General features: G+C 36.6%; 1 protein-coding gene across 10 annotated transcripts in view; it reads left to right on the top strand.

Annotated features, from left to right (window-relative positions):
• Positions 1–16,739, top strand: part of LOC132202992 (SH3 and multiple ankyrin repeat domains protein 3) — a 70,388-nt gene that overhangs the window by 43,612 nt on the left and 10,037 nt on the right. For 8 of the 10 annotated variants that reach the window (XM_059630394.1, XM_059630390.1, XM_059630393.1 and 5 more), the window contains exons 2-10: positions 162–225; positions 7,149–7,414; positions 9,169–9,294; positions 11,314–11,494; positions 12,139–12,458; positions 12,642–12,836; positions 13,447–13,513; positions 15,433–15,771; positions 15,943–16,137. In XM_059630394.1, the coding sequence (XP_059486377.1) occupies positions 7,181–7,414; positions 9,169–9,294; positions 11,314–11,494; positions 12,139–12,458; positions 12,642–12,836; positions 13,447–13,513; positions 15,433–15,771; positions 15,943–16,137 (1,657 nt within the window). In that variant the 5' untranslated portion in view covers positions 162–225; positions 7,149–7,180. Of the gene's footprint in view, positions 1–161; positions 226–7,148; positions 7,415–9,168; positions 9,295–10,081; positions 10,350–11,313; positions 11,495–12,138; positions 12,459–12,641; positions 12,837–13,446; positions 13,514–15,432; positions 15,772–15,942; positions 16,138–16,739 lie in introns of those variants that run through there. The other 2 variants (XM_059630396.1, XM_059630395.1) reach the window with 2 other exon arrangements.

Raw genomic sequence — 16,739 nt, 5'->3', positions numbered from 1 at the left:
TAATTTAATAATCATTAAATCTGATTAAATCAAAATTTAGTATAATTATGTGAATCATGAGAGTATCATTTTAAAAGTAAAATTAAATTATTTCCTGCAGTGCATTATGTTTTGGATAAGAATAAAAAAAAACTAACATAATATTTTTCTTTTTGTTTCAGGATGCAGAATTGGCTTGCACATCGCTACGTTTCGTCGATTCGTTTTTAACTGAATTTAAATGAGGTAAGACACAAAACACACATTGCAATCTAATTAATTCTATAGCTGCTTTTTGGGCTCTCCTTGAAATAAGTGCGGTGGAAATTAAGTCTTCAGCTGGCTAAATTTTTTGCGCCAAAGACTTGATTAATGACTCATCTAAGTTCTGCCGAGAGAAAATTTTGCCTTGCCTGCTTTTCATGGCAAATTAAGCGCAAGAAAGGACGACGTTATTTCACGTTTGAAAACTGAGAGAGACGTGCTCGGCTTGTTATCGATCTGCACAACAATGATGGCAATAATTAGGGTATGGTCCCAACGAGGGCAAGCCTAGGCTTTGCTCTTTCTTTCTTGTCTTTTCCGCGGGGCTTAATTGCGCCGATTGTCGACGCGAGTAATGAGACAGCGGCAATTATCGAAAAAAAACGAGAGCACTATCAGATGTTCTTCAAAATAATGCTTTCTGTTTCTGTAGAAAGCGGCAAGCAATCAGCATAATAATAGATTTCCATTTAGTTCCTTGTGAGATTGATTGAAGGCAAAAAGCTTGGCCTGTTTCCATCACAAGAGAAAATCTGCAGACAACACGGTTTTGTTCAAATATCCTTGTTAGAAAAAAAATAAGAGCATTATATATGTATTTGAGCTCTGTTAAGTAAATGGAGTTGCAAAAAGTCAACAAAGGGGATCTTTTAGAAAGGTATTACAATTCTTTTGGGAATTACGTTTTAGAATGTAAATTAAACTGAAATCAAGCACTTAATTATAGAAATAAAAAGGAATCTAAATTTTTTAGTGCAATTCGTTAAATAGTATTAAAGAATATATAACATAATATCATTTTTAATTTCTCATTATTATTCTTCCCTTTAATAATAAAATTAGCATCATATTCAGATTCATTTGAAAGATAAAATGTCACAATTATTTTCGATATGAGTAATTTATCCGTTTAATGACTTGTTTAAGAAAATGAAAATTTGTCGGATTATTCTAGGTACAGAGATTTAAAATTTTAAATATCTTGTGATGAGAATTTTGTAAGAACTGCAGCGCAGAAAGTGAAATTATAATGGGAGTAATCCTGAGAGTTGAGAGATCCTAATCTGCCGAGACAATCCACGCCTAAAGAGCCGACAAAACTCACGCTTGGAAATAAGTTCGCATGCATATGATGCGATTTGTGCGAGATGAGGGAAACCACATCTCAGCTGGTAGCTGCTGTCGCCACCAGAGAACAATGAATGCGTTCAGAAGAGCAGACAAATAATCTCAATTACGGCACTTCAGGCCCTTTTCTCCTCGGCGGTTCCCACACGCTCTGTGTTACGTGTGGATTAATTTATCTTGCAAACTTGTCAGATCATTTGCTCCTGAGTCGCAAGTGAAAGCAGCAGACACTTTGAAATCTAAACCATTATTTAATGGAGCAATAAATTTAGTTTAAAAAAGCAAAACCAGCTGCAAAATTTGATAAAATTTTATTAATTTTATGATATTTGATAGAATTGCATAAAAGTATTTGAAAAAATCCATTTTTTATGCATGTTATAACTTTTAGTTCCAGAAAAGGGGAAAACATTATTTAATTATATTCTTTTTCGAAATTAATTCTTCTTATCACACCATGTTTTGGACTTACATCATTTTTTATTTTTTATTTCCCTGTTATTTTGCTGGTAATAACTTTTGCCCTTTTATATGCTGCCATATTACTTTCGCATCAAACACTCTCAAATTACCGGCACACGAAATTTGATAGCTTTTACTTTTTGCCCCCTGTTTTCGTAGCGGAAAAGGGAGAGGGTGCCGAATGATAATAATTCTTGCGACACGTGCGCGGTCAATTAGGAAATATATTATTTTTATATATATTTCGGGAGCCTCGCATATGTGTTATGCAGCGGGGAGACGAATTTACGGCAACGACCCAAAAGGCGGCTCTTTATTGTCTTTCCACAGCAGGCCGCAAATATTGTTTTTGTGATGAATGGCCGTGCCTGCGGATAATGGACAAAGCCATACACCAAGCTGGGCAAATAAAAAGCTTATTGCTCCAATTTATCACGCAAATGTGGAACGAGACTGCTCGCTTTATGTTCCTCAGTCGCCCGAATTGACATCTTTTTGCCCCAATTACTGACTATAGATAGGTCTGCCCGAGGCGCGAATTACGGCCACAAACGGCGCCAATGTGAACACATAGTATCTTTCGCGAGCATCGTGGCGAGAAATGCGCGATCACGACTCGCTAATTTCAAGTCGGGCGCAAATAAAGAGGGTCGCCAATGTTACTTTTATAAAAAGAATATTTTTAAAGAAAACCGTTTAGATTTAAAACTAGAATAAATTAATTTGAAAATTACCAACACGCCTTCTATTATTAAATATAAATAAAAACAATTGAGATAAATTCATAATTATCGATGATTATATTTTCCATTTATTTGAAGTTTTGGTCAACCTAAAAAAAGGCAGTCAAAGGAAGGAAAATAATGGGTGTAATTTTTACAAGTTTTCACTAATCAATGTTTTTATTATTCAATTCAATGTTCTGTCACAAAATGATCAATTATGACCGTAAATCGATTCCTATTTTCCAAGTTGTGCATGTAATATTTAAATGCCCCATAGCGATTTATCCATTTTATTAGGTATAATTTGAAATCCCCAATCAAGTTCCCTTTTTTTACTTTTATTTTTGTTTTTAGTGCAATAATAATTACGCTTCAATGTAGGTTTTTGGAAAAATTGAGAATTTTTGTTTCGGACAAATTGTGGCTGCCCTTGAGAGGCTAGGGTCGAAACAATGAGAGCAAAGAGAGTCTGCAAGAGTTGCGACACCCAGACTGCTCCCTTGTGCACGTGACATAATATTCGCCTTGCGCTCCAATTAATTTTCCCGACGTCGTCGCGTCGATTACTTATACATGCTGATGCTGATGGAAATGATTTCACTACTCGCGCGCGCATGCCTCTCTTTTTCTTTCTTTCTTTTTACGCGACGATAACTTATGAGATTCGCCAAATATGGTCATCAAAACAACACCTTAATCGCGCACACGCACGACCATCGCACACACACGGCGTGGCCTAGTCTCTCTCACTTTAATGGAGCTTTAATTATACACGCGATTATTTGAATGGACTCGCGGTTCACACAAAAAAGTGATGGAAACTGGAATCGCCGGCCGCGCTCTGTCATTATCTGCAAAACGGCTCTTTTAACGCGGCAGGTAGTCATTAGATCAAAGGGCAGCAGGCAATGTGAAGTGCATCGGAATGTAGACAATTATTATGGTGGCTTTAATGAAGACAAAAAAATGTCCAAGTTTATTTTTATTTTTTTCAATTTTTGCATTCAAATTCCTATTTATCATAGGGCTAGGTTATTATTTTAACTTTATTATTATTATCGTTTTTTATTTGTCCAAATTGTTACATCACATTTTTTACTTGAGTATTTAAAAAAAAAAATCAATGTGTGGTATGACGGTTAGTTTTAACTAAAGATTTTTGACAAGTTATTTTAATTGCATGTGAAGTCTGTTTTTTTTTTTAAATCAATTTGCAATATTATTAAGCTTTTTTCACTCCTCAAATTTTAATTGTTTTAATTATTTGTTACTTATTAAAATTGAGCACAAATCTAAGCTTGATTTCACGTTCTCCGCACCAACATAATTTCTATGCATTTTCCCGGTCACTTTTGACTGGTCCCCTCAAAATAACACCGGTTGCAAATCAATTTTCGGAGTACGTGAACCTGAAAAAGTCGTATACAAGGGGAAAATATTGCTCACAGTAGGGAGCGTCGGCAAAAGATGGAAATTGAAATTCGACGACGCAGTGGCACCTGATAAGATTAAGTGAGAAAAAAGCAGGGCCTCCCTTTCAGCAGCGGTGGTCTTTTGAAAAAACGGCTTTTTCAAATGATTTTCTCCAGAGCGAAATGTTGCGACTTTACCACGCGCGTAACGTGTATCAAAAGCGAATACACACGACGATCATTGATTTTGCAAGAGAGAGAAAGAGAGGCGGTTACCTAGCAACGGGCGCCCTCTGCCAAAAAAGATGTCATCAAAACGAGCGCAGCAGCTTCTAAAAAATTAATTACACACCTCTTTTGTGTGTCAATAGAGACTAGAGCTAATTCAATTTGGAGGGCGTCGACTCTCGCGTTTTTGGCAAAAGTTGAGCGATTTCGACTGGCAATATTTCTGCTTTCGTCGGCACATGGCGTCTCGACCGTGAGGGGTGAATTGTGCGAGGAAAGCAGGAAAATGAGAGCTTTCCTTCAGGGGGACAACTTATTGGGGGTTGCGCCGAGACATGGCAGGGGGTAAGTAATACTGGGAAGCATAGCAGCATTATAAGGATGGATTTTATTGCCGCTTCTTGAAATTCTTCTCTGGCGCCTCTTTTCCATATTCCCTCTCATTATGTTTGAGAAAAAGACCCTTCTTATTATTTGCTGTTTCACAAACGAGTGAGAGAAAAAGAAAAGAGACGTGCTTGCTGCGCTGAATTTAGCCCCGGCGCCGCGGGGGTGGAAAAACAGGCTTGGGTAAAAAGAAGCGAGACATCAAAGGGCTGCTATGCATTTTCGCTATTTATTTACAACGACGCCAGGTGAATTAATTAATTCTCGCGTATGCGCGTGCACGCAGAGAAGCAACCCCTCCGTCATCGGGGGTGGTCCTTGGCATTTGCATGCGACGTGGCAGTCTTTTGTCGAAAATTTAATTATTATAACAATTAATACTGATGAAAAAGTTTCATTATATTCTCAAAAAGGTGACATTTTTTGCTTAAAATCTAATTGAAAGAGTCCCCAGATTTAAGCCGAGAAATGATCAAAACGTCATTTTTAACGAGATGTTTTTTTAAAATTATTTCATAAGTGAAATAAAATTACAACTACTTTTATTTAGTTTTTAATAAAACAAAATTATTTTTTGCATACTTTACAATCTTGACATCTTGAAGCCACTTTCAGTGATTTCAAAATACATAATTTATTATTGTAAAAAAAATTGTTATTGCCCTGTTATTGCCATTTCATTTTATCAGATTTTCATTTTAAAAAATCATTAAATCTAAAAAAAAATGTCTGCCTAAATGAAAAACTGAAATTATAAATTTCATTTTTGCTATATTTTTTCTTTAGCAGAAAGTTACTCCAAGCAGGAATAGCAGGAGTTGAAGGCAAGCAAATTTGAGGCTGTCTGCTCGACGCCGCTTTGCTTTGAATGGCCGTGAAAGACCCTGCACGATCTCCGCATCCTTTCGCGCGCACTTTTCTTCTTCTCCTTTCAAAAGGGATGGAAAAATCCGAGACTCTGAATATTTCAGCGTGTGAGCTGTTTGTTTGTGCATACTCAGTCGGAATTCCAATAAAAAGAAGCGTTTTTTCCGTGAATGCTGTGTGTGTGTTGAGGGAAGGAAAGGGCTTTGAAGTAGCTGCTCCATCCCTCACCCTGCCGACGATAACGAGAGACGTCGCCGTTGATAAAAAAAAAGAGATTCAAATGGCAGGTGCATGGGCGAAAAGAGAGCCGAGAAGCGAAAAATAATAATAATGAGACAAATATTCAACGAAATTAGCCTTAAGAGGAGGTCTGATTATTACTCTTGGAGAAAACCTTTTCATCAAAATTTTTAATGCAAATCACAAAAAATAACATTCTTGTCATCATAATTTTCATGTTTCAAATTTTAATAATTTTGTGACCTCTATTATTTTTAATTTATCATTTTTTTATTTTAAAACTTTAAAACTTATTCATATACCATCAGGCAACTGCTGCGCAAATACATTATATTAAAAAATATTTTGGTTTATCACGTGAATTTTTTTAACAAATGTACAATAAATAAACAAGTTTCTGAATCTCAATTTCCCGATTGTCACCAACGGAACTTCGATGGAATTCAATCCGAATATAGATTCGCGCCACCCTCCTCACTTCTGGTCCTAAATTACGCGTCAATGGAGATTTGGATCTGCAGAATGAGGTCTGATTGCGGGTGCTGCGACCCTCTCTGATATTCCTGCCCCTTAGTTAAGAGGAAGTCGTCTAATGAGATGGGAGGCGGTTTGCTCTGGAAAGCAGGAAGTAAAATAAAATTGCGGCCACTCCGTCTCCCCTTAATAATAAACAAAATTTATTCATGCCGCATATTCAAAAAGATGCGGCAGAATTTCCCTCACTCACTCGATATTGGAGCGATTTGAACCGAAGCGTGTAATTTGTTAAGCAGCGTGTCACATAATTTGACAGCTCAGGGACGTTTTATGAGAGTCTGACTTGATAAATTGATCATGCCCAAGTGAACAACAAATCCGCGTCCAGATCAAATTACCATGAGATCGCACGAATTCCTCACGCATGCATCACTCTTCCTCCTCCTCGGCTCTCCCAAAAATTTTGATTGAAAAGTAAATAGTCTCTTTTGCGTCATATGTATACACGAAAGAAAATTACGTAGACTGAACACATCTATCAGAATACTGAGAGATATTTCCTTCAAAATCCATAGAAATAATAATATAAACATTGACGTTCCTCTAAATCGTTCTTTATCATGAGATAAATTAGTTTATTTTATTAATCAATTTTAGCAAAAATTCTTAACAGTATTTTAAATTTTTTTACACCAGTTTCTGATAAAAAAAAAATAAGATGCAAATATAAAAGCCAATAGGTTTTAAAATAGTTTTTAGTTGATTGAAATTAATAATAGTTATTTATCAGAAATAATTTTAGCTTTCATGTTATCGTTAGTTTGATCATTCCTTAAGCAGTTTCAATCAATTTATGTATTAAGTACTATTTAAAATAAAATTTATTTCTCACTTGAAGTACTTTATATGCATTAATTTAGTGTCCATAGGTGAATTAAAACTAAACTAAAATTTGATCTTTTCTTTTGCTTTTTTCTAGGATGTGGGTGAGATGAAGGGGCGTCTTTCCGCATGGCGAGCAGCATGCCAGTGAGCGAGGCGACGAACGAAGCGGTGACGACGGGCCCTCGCGGCGGCGATGAGCAGCCGGCGCCGCAGGACCCCTCGGAGGAGGGCGGCGTCGGCGGCGGCTCCGTCCTCATCCGCATCCACGTGCCCGAGCTCAACATCAACAAGTGCCTGCAGTTCGCGCGAGAGGAGCTCATCTGGAACGTCAAACAACAGTGCCTCGCCGCCCTCCCGAAGGTACTACATTAATCCTCCAATTCATCAAATAAATTATTATTTTTTGAGAAAAAATAAATAAAATTGCATAGAAGTAAAATCGTTTGGCCATGCGTAAAGCGATTAGTATTCAAGAAGTGAGAATTATTGTTGTGCAGCTGTCTCTCAATTAAAAATTCTTTCTTTCACCAACAGTGACTCCGAGAAATTTAATGTTTGTCCGTCAAAAGAAAGTTTTTCCTTATTTTTAATGTTTTTAATAATAATGGAGAAATAAAATTTTCCTCTGGTCCCTTATTCAAATAATTTATCTCAGTCTGGGGAATAAAATGGAATTCTCGGGTCGTAAAAAAGGTACTTCTGATCACCGCGAGTTTGTTGAAAATGGCTGCCGAAGTGTCTGAAGCGAAATCATAATTTATTCACCGCTGGCAGTGTGCGCGGTTGTAAATAAAACATGAGACTTCTCAATCGCATGCGCGCAGATACTGTTTAAGGGCTCAATCTAAAGCCGGCAATAATTGTTTTGTGTGAGAGATGCTAAGTATATATATTTTTATCAATTTATTTGCGCAGTAATTTATAGTTCAAAAATCAGCAATACATTTATTTATTTTTATTTTTAATATCATTATAGAATTGAATTGTGATATAATTAAAATCAAGAGCAGATTAAATCAGATGTGACTGTCTTTCTTCGTTAAAAGCTGATGTATGGAAATGTATAATAGACTAATGGGATTTTTATAAATAATTATTTACTTTTATTAATTTTTTACATATTTAGTCTCTAACTAAAATGTTTTTGTTCCTCCTATTATAATAAACAAAAGTAAATATAAGAAAAATAAAAATGTTTATTTTGAAATTTCAAAATAACTAATTAATATTTGTAATAATTAAAATTCTATGATTTTATAGTTTTATTACTTTAAAAATTAACTTTTCAATTTTCAATTTGTTGCAGTTTAAATATGTGTTTTACTTAGCTTTATAATTTGGAAGCAGTGGCAACATTAGTTTTACACATTTTTCACACAATACGCCTATTCATCTTGGACCCATCTGTGCAAATGCGAGATTTCCGCTTGGACAAAGAGGTTCAGTTACGTTTTATTTGCCAGCAGGTCAACGCAGACGCATTTAGCTGACAAATTGCCAAAGAAAAAAATGACAGGCACTTTTTTACGCAGAATGCGCGAATTATTTATTGACGGTGACTCGGAAGTTTGGCCTGACTAACTGTCAAGTGTCTTCCGTTATCTTTTCGTTTATAATAACGTCTTCTTCATCCTCATATTCCACGAATGATCGCAATGAAGTCGGTCATTCCCTAGAGAGACAGATTTATATAAATCATGTCTTGGGTCAGAGCAGTTTTTTGTTTGCCTCCGGAGCAATTTATTCGACGGGTCTCGGATTAAAATTGATTGCGGTCTGGGAAAACAATGTCGATCGCTTCCTTAAAAAATAAACACCGCAGAGAGAAAAAAATAAACAATCAAAATGTCCAAAATGATTTCCTACTTCCTTCTCTTGATTAATGTAATTACTTTTATTTATTAAAGAAAGAATTTTTGAAAGTAAATTTGTAAAAATTAACATTGAAAATAACTCAATTCAGAAAAATTAGGATTCAGTTTTTACCCGTATCTTTTACTGCATTAAATATGTTTAAAAAAAATTCAACGCTAACCTTTTAAAAGCTGAAAAATTTTTAAGTTCTAATTAATATTTTAATTGAATGAAACTAATGTTCGATCAATTGTTTGCAGGAATTGAAGGAGAGCTTCAACTATGGCCTATTCGTTCCGCCGGCCAACGGCAAGGCCGGAAAGTTTTTGGACGAGGAGCGTCACCTCACCGACTACCCATTCAGCGGACCCGTCGGCTACCTCGAGGTAAAGATCTTCTATTGTTCACCTGATTTGCATAATACTGAAGAGTGCCACCCAATTGGGCGCATCCACTTTTCTGCTCATTATCTCTGCCAAGTGAGCCGTGCGAAAAAAAAACCGCCGCATCTATTTCGGTCTCACGCACAACACCCGTCAGCCCAAAGAAATAAAAAACATTTCCTACTTTTGCTATAATTTATCTTGCCGTCTGAAAACTCGCCGTCTGCTTGCAGAAGCAAGGAGATTTTAAATTTATACGCCTCTCTATTTTAAACCGCGGGAGTTAACTCAAACCAGCTTACACAAATTGAAAATAAAAACGCGTAAAAATGATTTACTGAAGTTGAAAAACTTGCAACACTCATTTTTTAAGCATACGAATACTTTGATAAAATAGTTGATATTTTAATGATTTTATTTTTCTCAACAGATTATTTTTGGGCAAAAATGTATGGAGCTATAAGCTCGGAAAACTTCCTGATCGGAAATTTGAAGCAAAAACTGCTAACACTCGGGCAACTTTTTAAGCTAATAAATCCATCAACTTTTGTTCAAAAACAAAATTTCCAAAACTCATCGAGCTCGTTAAGAAATCCATAAAGATTTTATGAATTATTTTCAAGTTGCCAAACTCTTTAAACTAACCCACTCTTGATTAACAAATTTTTTTTCTTTTGGAAAAAAGTTAAAATATAGTTGGAAATGAAAGAGGGTTTGTTTGAAAGAATTCGTAATGTCGCTTTTAAACGGAGATAAATAATTGACGCGCACGTTGCGATGACTTCTGGGTTGGTGTGACACACAGGACCCTTAAAAATAGACCTTGTCTGAGTCAAAAGCAGCGAGTGTGCGCGGCGCTGCGGCTCTTGGCACGCGTAAAAAGAAAGCCTCGCTCTCGCTCTTTAGTTTTTCAACCCTCGTCAGTGCTAGTTTTTTGAACATCACTCGGGATAATTCGAGCGCCTGCCTCTTTTTCTCCACTTCCGAATGTAGACGAGCCCGTTCCAGTTGGAAACATGTCTGCCGGCGGCGAGGACGCCGATCTGCGAGCCGCCATGGTATTTCACACAGAGAGACAGACGCGTATTTAATTTGACAATTGTGTTGTGCACGGACTAATCTTATCGCGGGACCATAGAAAAGAGTGCGTGCTAACGAACGACCTTTTCGCAGCCATTCTTGTATGCATGCCAAATGTTTTTGTCCGATAGATTTGCTTTTATCAAACTTTATTTTAAATACAACATTTCTGAATTCACATTATTTTAAGAACTTCTTATTCAAGAGTTGAAATTATCGATTTTAACATAAATAAAATTCAAATTAATTTTTACTAATCAAATTAACTCAGAATGTCTTCCAATCTAATATTAAAAACACCAAAACTATTTTCAAGTGCTTCTCCTCTTCTTGTTATCTCCACTATTTGTGTGTTTTTTCTCTGATGATAAAATAATTTCATTTGGTCAGATAAAAATCTCCACGGGTCCGACGAAAATAAGATGATTTTGATTGGCATGTCTTTTAGACACATTTCAACCTTTTGTCATTTTATTTAATTCTCAACACACCGTTTTTCCACACAAAAGTCTTATCACCCAAAACAACATGTCAAGGGTGTCGTTATTTCCCGAATGGCCCACTTTCGCCTTGTCTGGAAGTTTATCACCCAGACCTTGGCTCTACATAAAGAATTGTGTATAATTGTCGCACCTTTTATCAAAGCTCTTAACCTTGGCCGCGATCCGATCGATCATAGTTTTTGCGAAAAAACACGGAGGAAATTAATTTCAACCTTGGAGACGCGTGGGACCGTCTTGCGAAACTGACCTACGCCACTGTCCGCGGCGGATTAAACAAAAACCGGCTGCCTCCGTTAATTAGCAGGCATGTCGAGAACGGGTTTTTCTCTCTCTCAAGCAAAAGTATTAAAATTCGCAGTGGATTCTTTAATTCTTGCTTCGACTAACCCAAAATTAATTAATCCGAGGTCGCGATTGTAATTGAATTTTTTTTACGCAGCTCAAATACAAGAGACGTGTCTACAAGATGCTGCATCTGGATGAGAAGCAGCTCAAAGCTCTGCACACGAGGACCAACTTGCGACGCCTGCTCGACTACGTCACGAACCGGCAGGTGGAGAAAATCTCCAAAATGTGCTCCAAGGGTCTCGACCCTAACTTCCACTGTGCTGAGACTGGAGGTAATAAAATATATAAATACATAATTAATTATAATCATTTATATAAAAACAATTTATTTAAATTTTATAATTTGAATTCAAAAATATTATTATTTATAATTTATTTAATATTATTTTTTTCAGTCTAAGTTATATTTTAATATTTTGTTTTCAATTATTACATTGATTAATATCTTTCAATTAATACAAATTTGTCAATGGAGAAATAATAATTGCTAATCATATGAAATATCACGTTCTGAAAAGAAAATAACATTGAGGGATCCTTTAATAATCAATTTATAATTTCAATAAACTTGTGAATATTGGAAAAACTAACAATATTTGCTTTTAAGATATAGAGTAAAATATTTTATGATTACAACCAATTCCATAAAATGTAGTTGTCAACTTTCTCATTCAAATGAGACAAAATTGATTTTCGTTAAGAAAGTCTAGGCTCACTTTTTTCAAACTCTCCAATCGGTTACATAAAAGCTCTCAACCTTTGCATTCTCCAATCGTTTTAATTTATTTTTTGATTATCTCAGTCTGATAAAGCAATTAACACGGTCCTACTCAAGTGCCAATAAACCAAACGTCAATCAAAAGACGCATTTTTCTTCGGATTTAAATACTGATTTTACATAAAAAATTTGTCGTAGAAACGCCCCTGACCGTGGCAGCGGCGACGCCGCGGTCGTCGCGCGTGCTGCTCGCGTTGGTGAACGGGGGTGCGTTGCTCGACTACCGCACGCGCGATGGCACCACCTCGATGCACCGCGCCGTTGAGAAAAACAACTTCGAGGCCATCAAAACGCTGCTGGACCTCGGCGCGTCGCCCAATTACAAGGACTCCAAGGGCCTCACTCCGCTCTACTTGTCCATGAACCCGAACGTCGATCCGATGCTATGCGAGGCCCTTCTGCACGACCACGCCGTTGTTGGCGCTCAGGATGCGCAGGGCTGGCAGGAGGTTCATCAGGTATGACCGATAATTTTTCCGTGTCAATTGATATATTTTACTACTTTTTTTTATTGAATGGATTGATTGAATTTTTCTTCAACACATCATACAAAAAATTAAAGTTTAATGTCACATAATGCCATAGAATTATTTGAAATTATTAATTATTTAATGAAATTTTTATCAATTTTGCATTTGCAGGCGTGTCGTCATGGACTAGTCCAGCATTTGGAGCACTTGCTCTTCTACGGGGCGGATATGAACGCCCGAAACGCTTCAGGCAACACGCCTTTGCATGTGTGCGCTGTCAACGGACAGGACAGCTGCAGCCGACTGCTCCTATTTCGCGGAGCCGACCGGGAGGCCCTCAATTACGCCAACCAAACTCCTTATCAGGTAAATTCTCCACCTTTACAATTAAATATAATATTAATTTTTTATATATATTTAATGGAAATTAAAACAATTTTAATTAAATGGTGAAAAAAGTCTTTTCGGCTTATTTCTGGGCTCAAATTTTGGTTTAAAATTCTACAGACGGTTTTCCACAAATCGTTTTTTTTTTAACTAGCCATTATTTTCAAATTGAGGTAATAATTAAGGGATATTGTGCTTATTTTCTAATTAAAATTATGATGATACTGATTTTTAGAAAACGTGAGACTTGAATTGAAAATAGTAGATCTTATCACGGGAAAACATCATTTACTCAAATTTTTTAATTCAACTTTTGCTAAAATATTTTAAGAAAACGAGTTTAATAAAAGGGTTCAATAATCCTGGAAATAACAAAATCTTCAATAGTTCAACTTTTTCTTTAAGTTTCCAAATTTTTAAAGATTCGTAATCAGAATGAGCATTGGAAAATAAAAAAGTTTTAACCCCTGATCAACCAGTTTGGGATTCGAAATTGCAACAGAGTATGTATCAATCAAATCCAGAAAAAATGTTTTTTTATCTATTCTGGAGTAGAGTTTTAAATATTTTTGTGCTTTTCTATTCTTAGGTGGCTGTGATTGCTGGGAACCTGGAGTTGGCCGAGACAATCCAGAAGCACCGTCCTGAAGAGGCCGGTGAGTATTGACCATGAAATCAAACGACTTCAGCACGCCCGATCGTTTTGTAATCGATTAAAAATCACTGCCCTTTTCAAAATTAACGCAACCCGGCCGTCACTTTGGTCGGACCGGTTGCATAACTAGAAGTATGGAAGGGGTTGACGAGCGGACGGACCGACCCGACGATTGTGTTTCTCTCTCTGTTGTTGTCTCTCTCTCTCGTGCAGTGTCCCTGTTTTTCACAATCAATCAATCATGCACATATATATAAATGGTCCAAATGAAAATAGACTGTCCCGTGTCAATAGTTGCCCCTGTGATCATATGCAACGATGTACACACACATTTAGCCGCCTTTCACTCACGTACTCCTCCCTAGAGATGCATCAAAACAATCGCTCTTCTACACTATTCTTATACAATATACTGAAAAAATTTATATAGAACATACGGCTACCTTAAATATGATTAATAGTGCTTTTGGGACACGCTTTTGGTGGTGGCTAGAATTCAATAGTGTAAATTCCAAGTAAAATTCCAACAGAGGAAGGGAGCTCGGAGGATTATTTAATTTAAATATAAAATGCTGAAGTTTTGCTTTTTGATTTTTATTATTTTTGTGTGAATATATGATTATTAATTTTTCCTCCTTTTTTGTTGTGATTAATCAAACTGGTGGGTGCTTTTGCTGCTATTTAACAATATTGATCCTATAAACGGATATTCTGTGCAAAGAATATTCAGCGTATGGTGGTTACGCCCACCATTCTTTCTGGTTGGTGATGGTTTTTTTAACAAGAGGTTTGAGTTGTGCCAATATAAAACTTTTTCAACTCATGGATTCCAATAAATTCATGAATGCATGTGTTGCTCAAGGGGCGCCGCTCATGTGTACGATAAAAAATAAACTGGTGGAGGTGCCTAACGAAACTGAGCGTGGTGTTTTTGTTTTCGAGGGTGCTCTGTGCTTTGTGCTGGTGTGTGAGCTGTGATATAATAATATAACCAGTTGATATATCAATTTAGTGGTCTCACTAAAGGTGGCCGCTAGAATTTAATCGCTCTCTTTCTATCATTTCACTCTCTCTGTCAACCGAAAAACCAATTATTTCATCCTGGACCTGCTCTCCTCTCCCAAACTCCTTTAATGTACATTTCTCAGTAGTTGCCCCTTGCATTGTGTGCTTCGTGTATATTTATTACCATGTAGGCCAAGACTCATGCTGTTTCAGTGATCATTAACAACTAAAATTTAATTATGACGCAATACTTTCGACGACGGACTAAAACAAACTATATTTTGGAGGCAAATTTAAATTGCTTCTAAATGAATATGTTAATCGCTTCTATTGAGAATAACTTTATTTACCAATAACTTATTCTGTACACATAAATACAAGCTAATTAGTGATTAATTTAAAGAGGCTAGAAACGTTTTGAAAATAAATAATTCTATTTCAGATTCTGAAGATTTTATTTAAAACTTTTGGAAAATAAATATTGACCAAAGTCATCATAGATGGAAGATAGAATGCAGAAATTATTAATGAGACGATGGATTTTGCCAAATAACTTTAAATGCTAACATTTCAATTTATTTTGACGCAAAAGAGTACTTCAGATATGATTTTGTGATTTAGTTCTATTGTGATCAGCTGTGGAAAAATTATTTTCAAAATGTTTCAAACCTCTTTAAGAGAACGCTTAATGAAGTTTAATTACAAAAGGAGAATTTAAAGTTAATGTCATTTTAGTTCTATCTTGAGTTGGAAATATTCATATCTTAAATTTAAAAATTTATAAACAAAAATAATAATACTAATAAATGGACAGTGAAAAGAAACTAATCGGGGGTGCCGCGAACGGAAACGGAGTTGGTATACATACTTGCAGATGGAATCCTACAGTGTTTTGTGTGCGCCGACTTGTTTCAGTCCCCTTCCGAGAGCCTCCCCGGTACAACCCCAAACGCCGTCCCGCGAGCGCCATCTTCCTGCCGAGGAGCGGCTCGGTGCTCGACTTCCAGTCGGCGCTGCCGTCGTCGGCGTCGTGCCTGACGTTGACGTCGTCGACGCAACGCAGCCTTCCGCCCAGCTCCATGTCGAGCCACGCGCTGCTGTGCGCCGCCTCCACCCCGCCTCCTCCCCCGTCCCCGTCGCCCTCAGACAGGTCGAACCCTCCGTGCTTCAGCTCGGGCTGCTCCAGTCTCAGCGAGGCCAGTTCCAACCGCGGCAGCGAGGGATCCAGCGAAGACCCGGCCAGCATCGTTACAGGTACAACGCCAGTCTCAGTCAACACCTCTCGCCACCGTCCAATTTTGAGCAAAAACTTGTATATTGGCACGACTTTAAATCTCTGGGGTTTTAGGCTTTCTTTTTTAGGAGGATTGAGCGTTTTGTTTTTCCTTTTGAATTTTTCTTCAAAACTTGTTTAAACCTTTGCAGACAAAAGCCTGCTTGATCAGTGCGACATCATTAGCGACAGTTCTGGCGTCGGCACCTCCAACAGCGGAGGCAGCGGCGGCGGCTACGACACGGGCGCCGGCCTCCTCTTGGCGGGGGTCACGGCCGTGTGTGTCGAAAACTACAGCTCCAACACGCCCGGACACTTGTGCTTGACGCAGGGAGACATTGTAGAAGGTAAGACAAAGATATAAATTATTTTCTTTGTAAACTTGCCAATTAAATAGTTTAAGTTTAGACTGGTGGAAAATGCCTTTAAGAATGGACGGATTTATTTTAGTTATTTGTGTGGAATTTTATATGATTAAAATTTCTTCTATTTATTCTGTTCGAAAACAGTTGATATAAATTTCATTTCCAAACTTTAAAAAAATTTATCCATCCTTTATCATATTCTATAAAAATCAGTACCCGTATCAATTTAAAAAAAAAATAATTAAGTGCAAAACTCCGTAATTTAATACTCTCATAGTTTTATAAAAAAAAGACTTTCCTCCGAAAACCTATTTCAAATTTCAATTAAAAGACGAGACTAAAAAGGCATCTATAAAAACAGATCCTTTTCAACAGTCAAACACAGATTTTATTAATTTATTTAATTAAAAAAATAATCAGTTATTGTTAGTAACAAAATTAAATCAAAATATACAAAGATAATAATTATATGAGTGAAATCTAGAATTTTTTTACTATTTTAATTTTCCTTAACTTTTTATTCTAGCATTAAAAGTTTTTTTCAATATTCACTTTTTAGTACCTCAGAAAAATATTCATAAAAC

The sequence above is a fragment of the Neocloeon triangulifer genome, unplaced genomic scaffold, assembly GCF_031216515.1.
Source record: "Neocloeon triangulifer isolate White Clay Creek 2 clone unplaced genomic scaffold, ASM3121651v1 ptg000017l, whole genome shotgun sequence".
Lineage (NCBI taxonomy): Eukaryota > Metazoa > Arthropoda > Insecta > Ephemeroptera > Baetidae > Neocloeon > Neocloeon triangulifer.
Note: the sequence above shows the minus strand (reverse complement) of the source record. Positions and strands in the feature narration are given on the sequence as shown.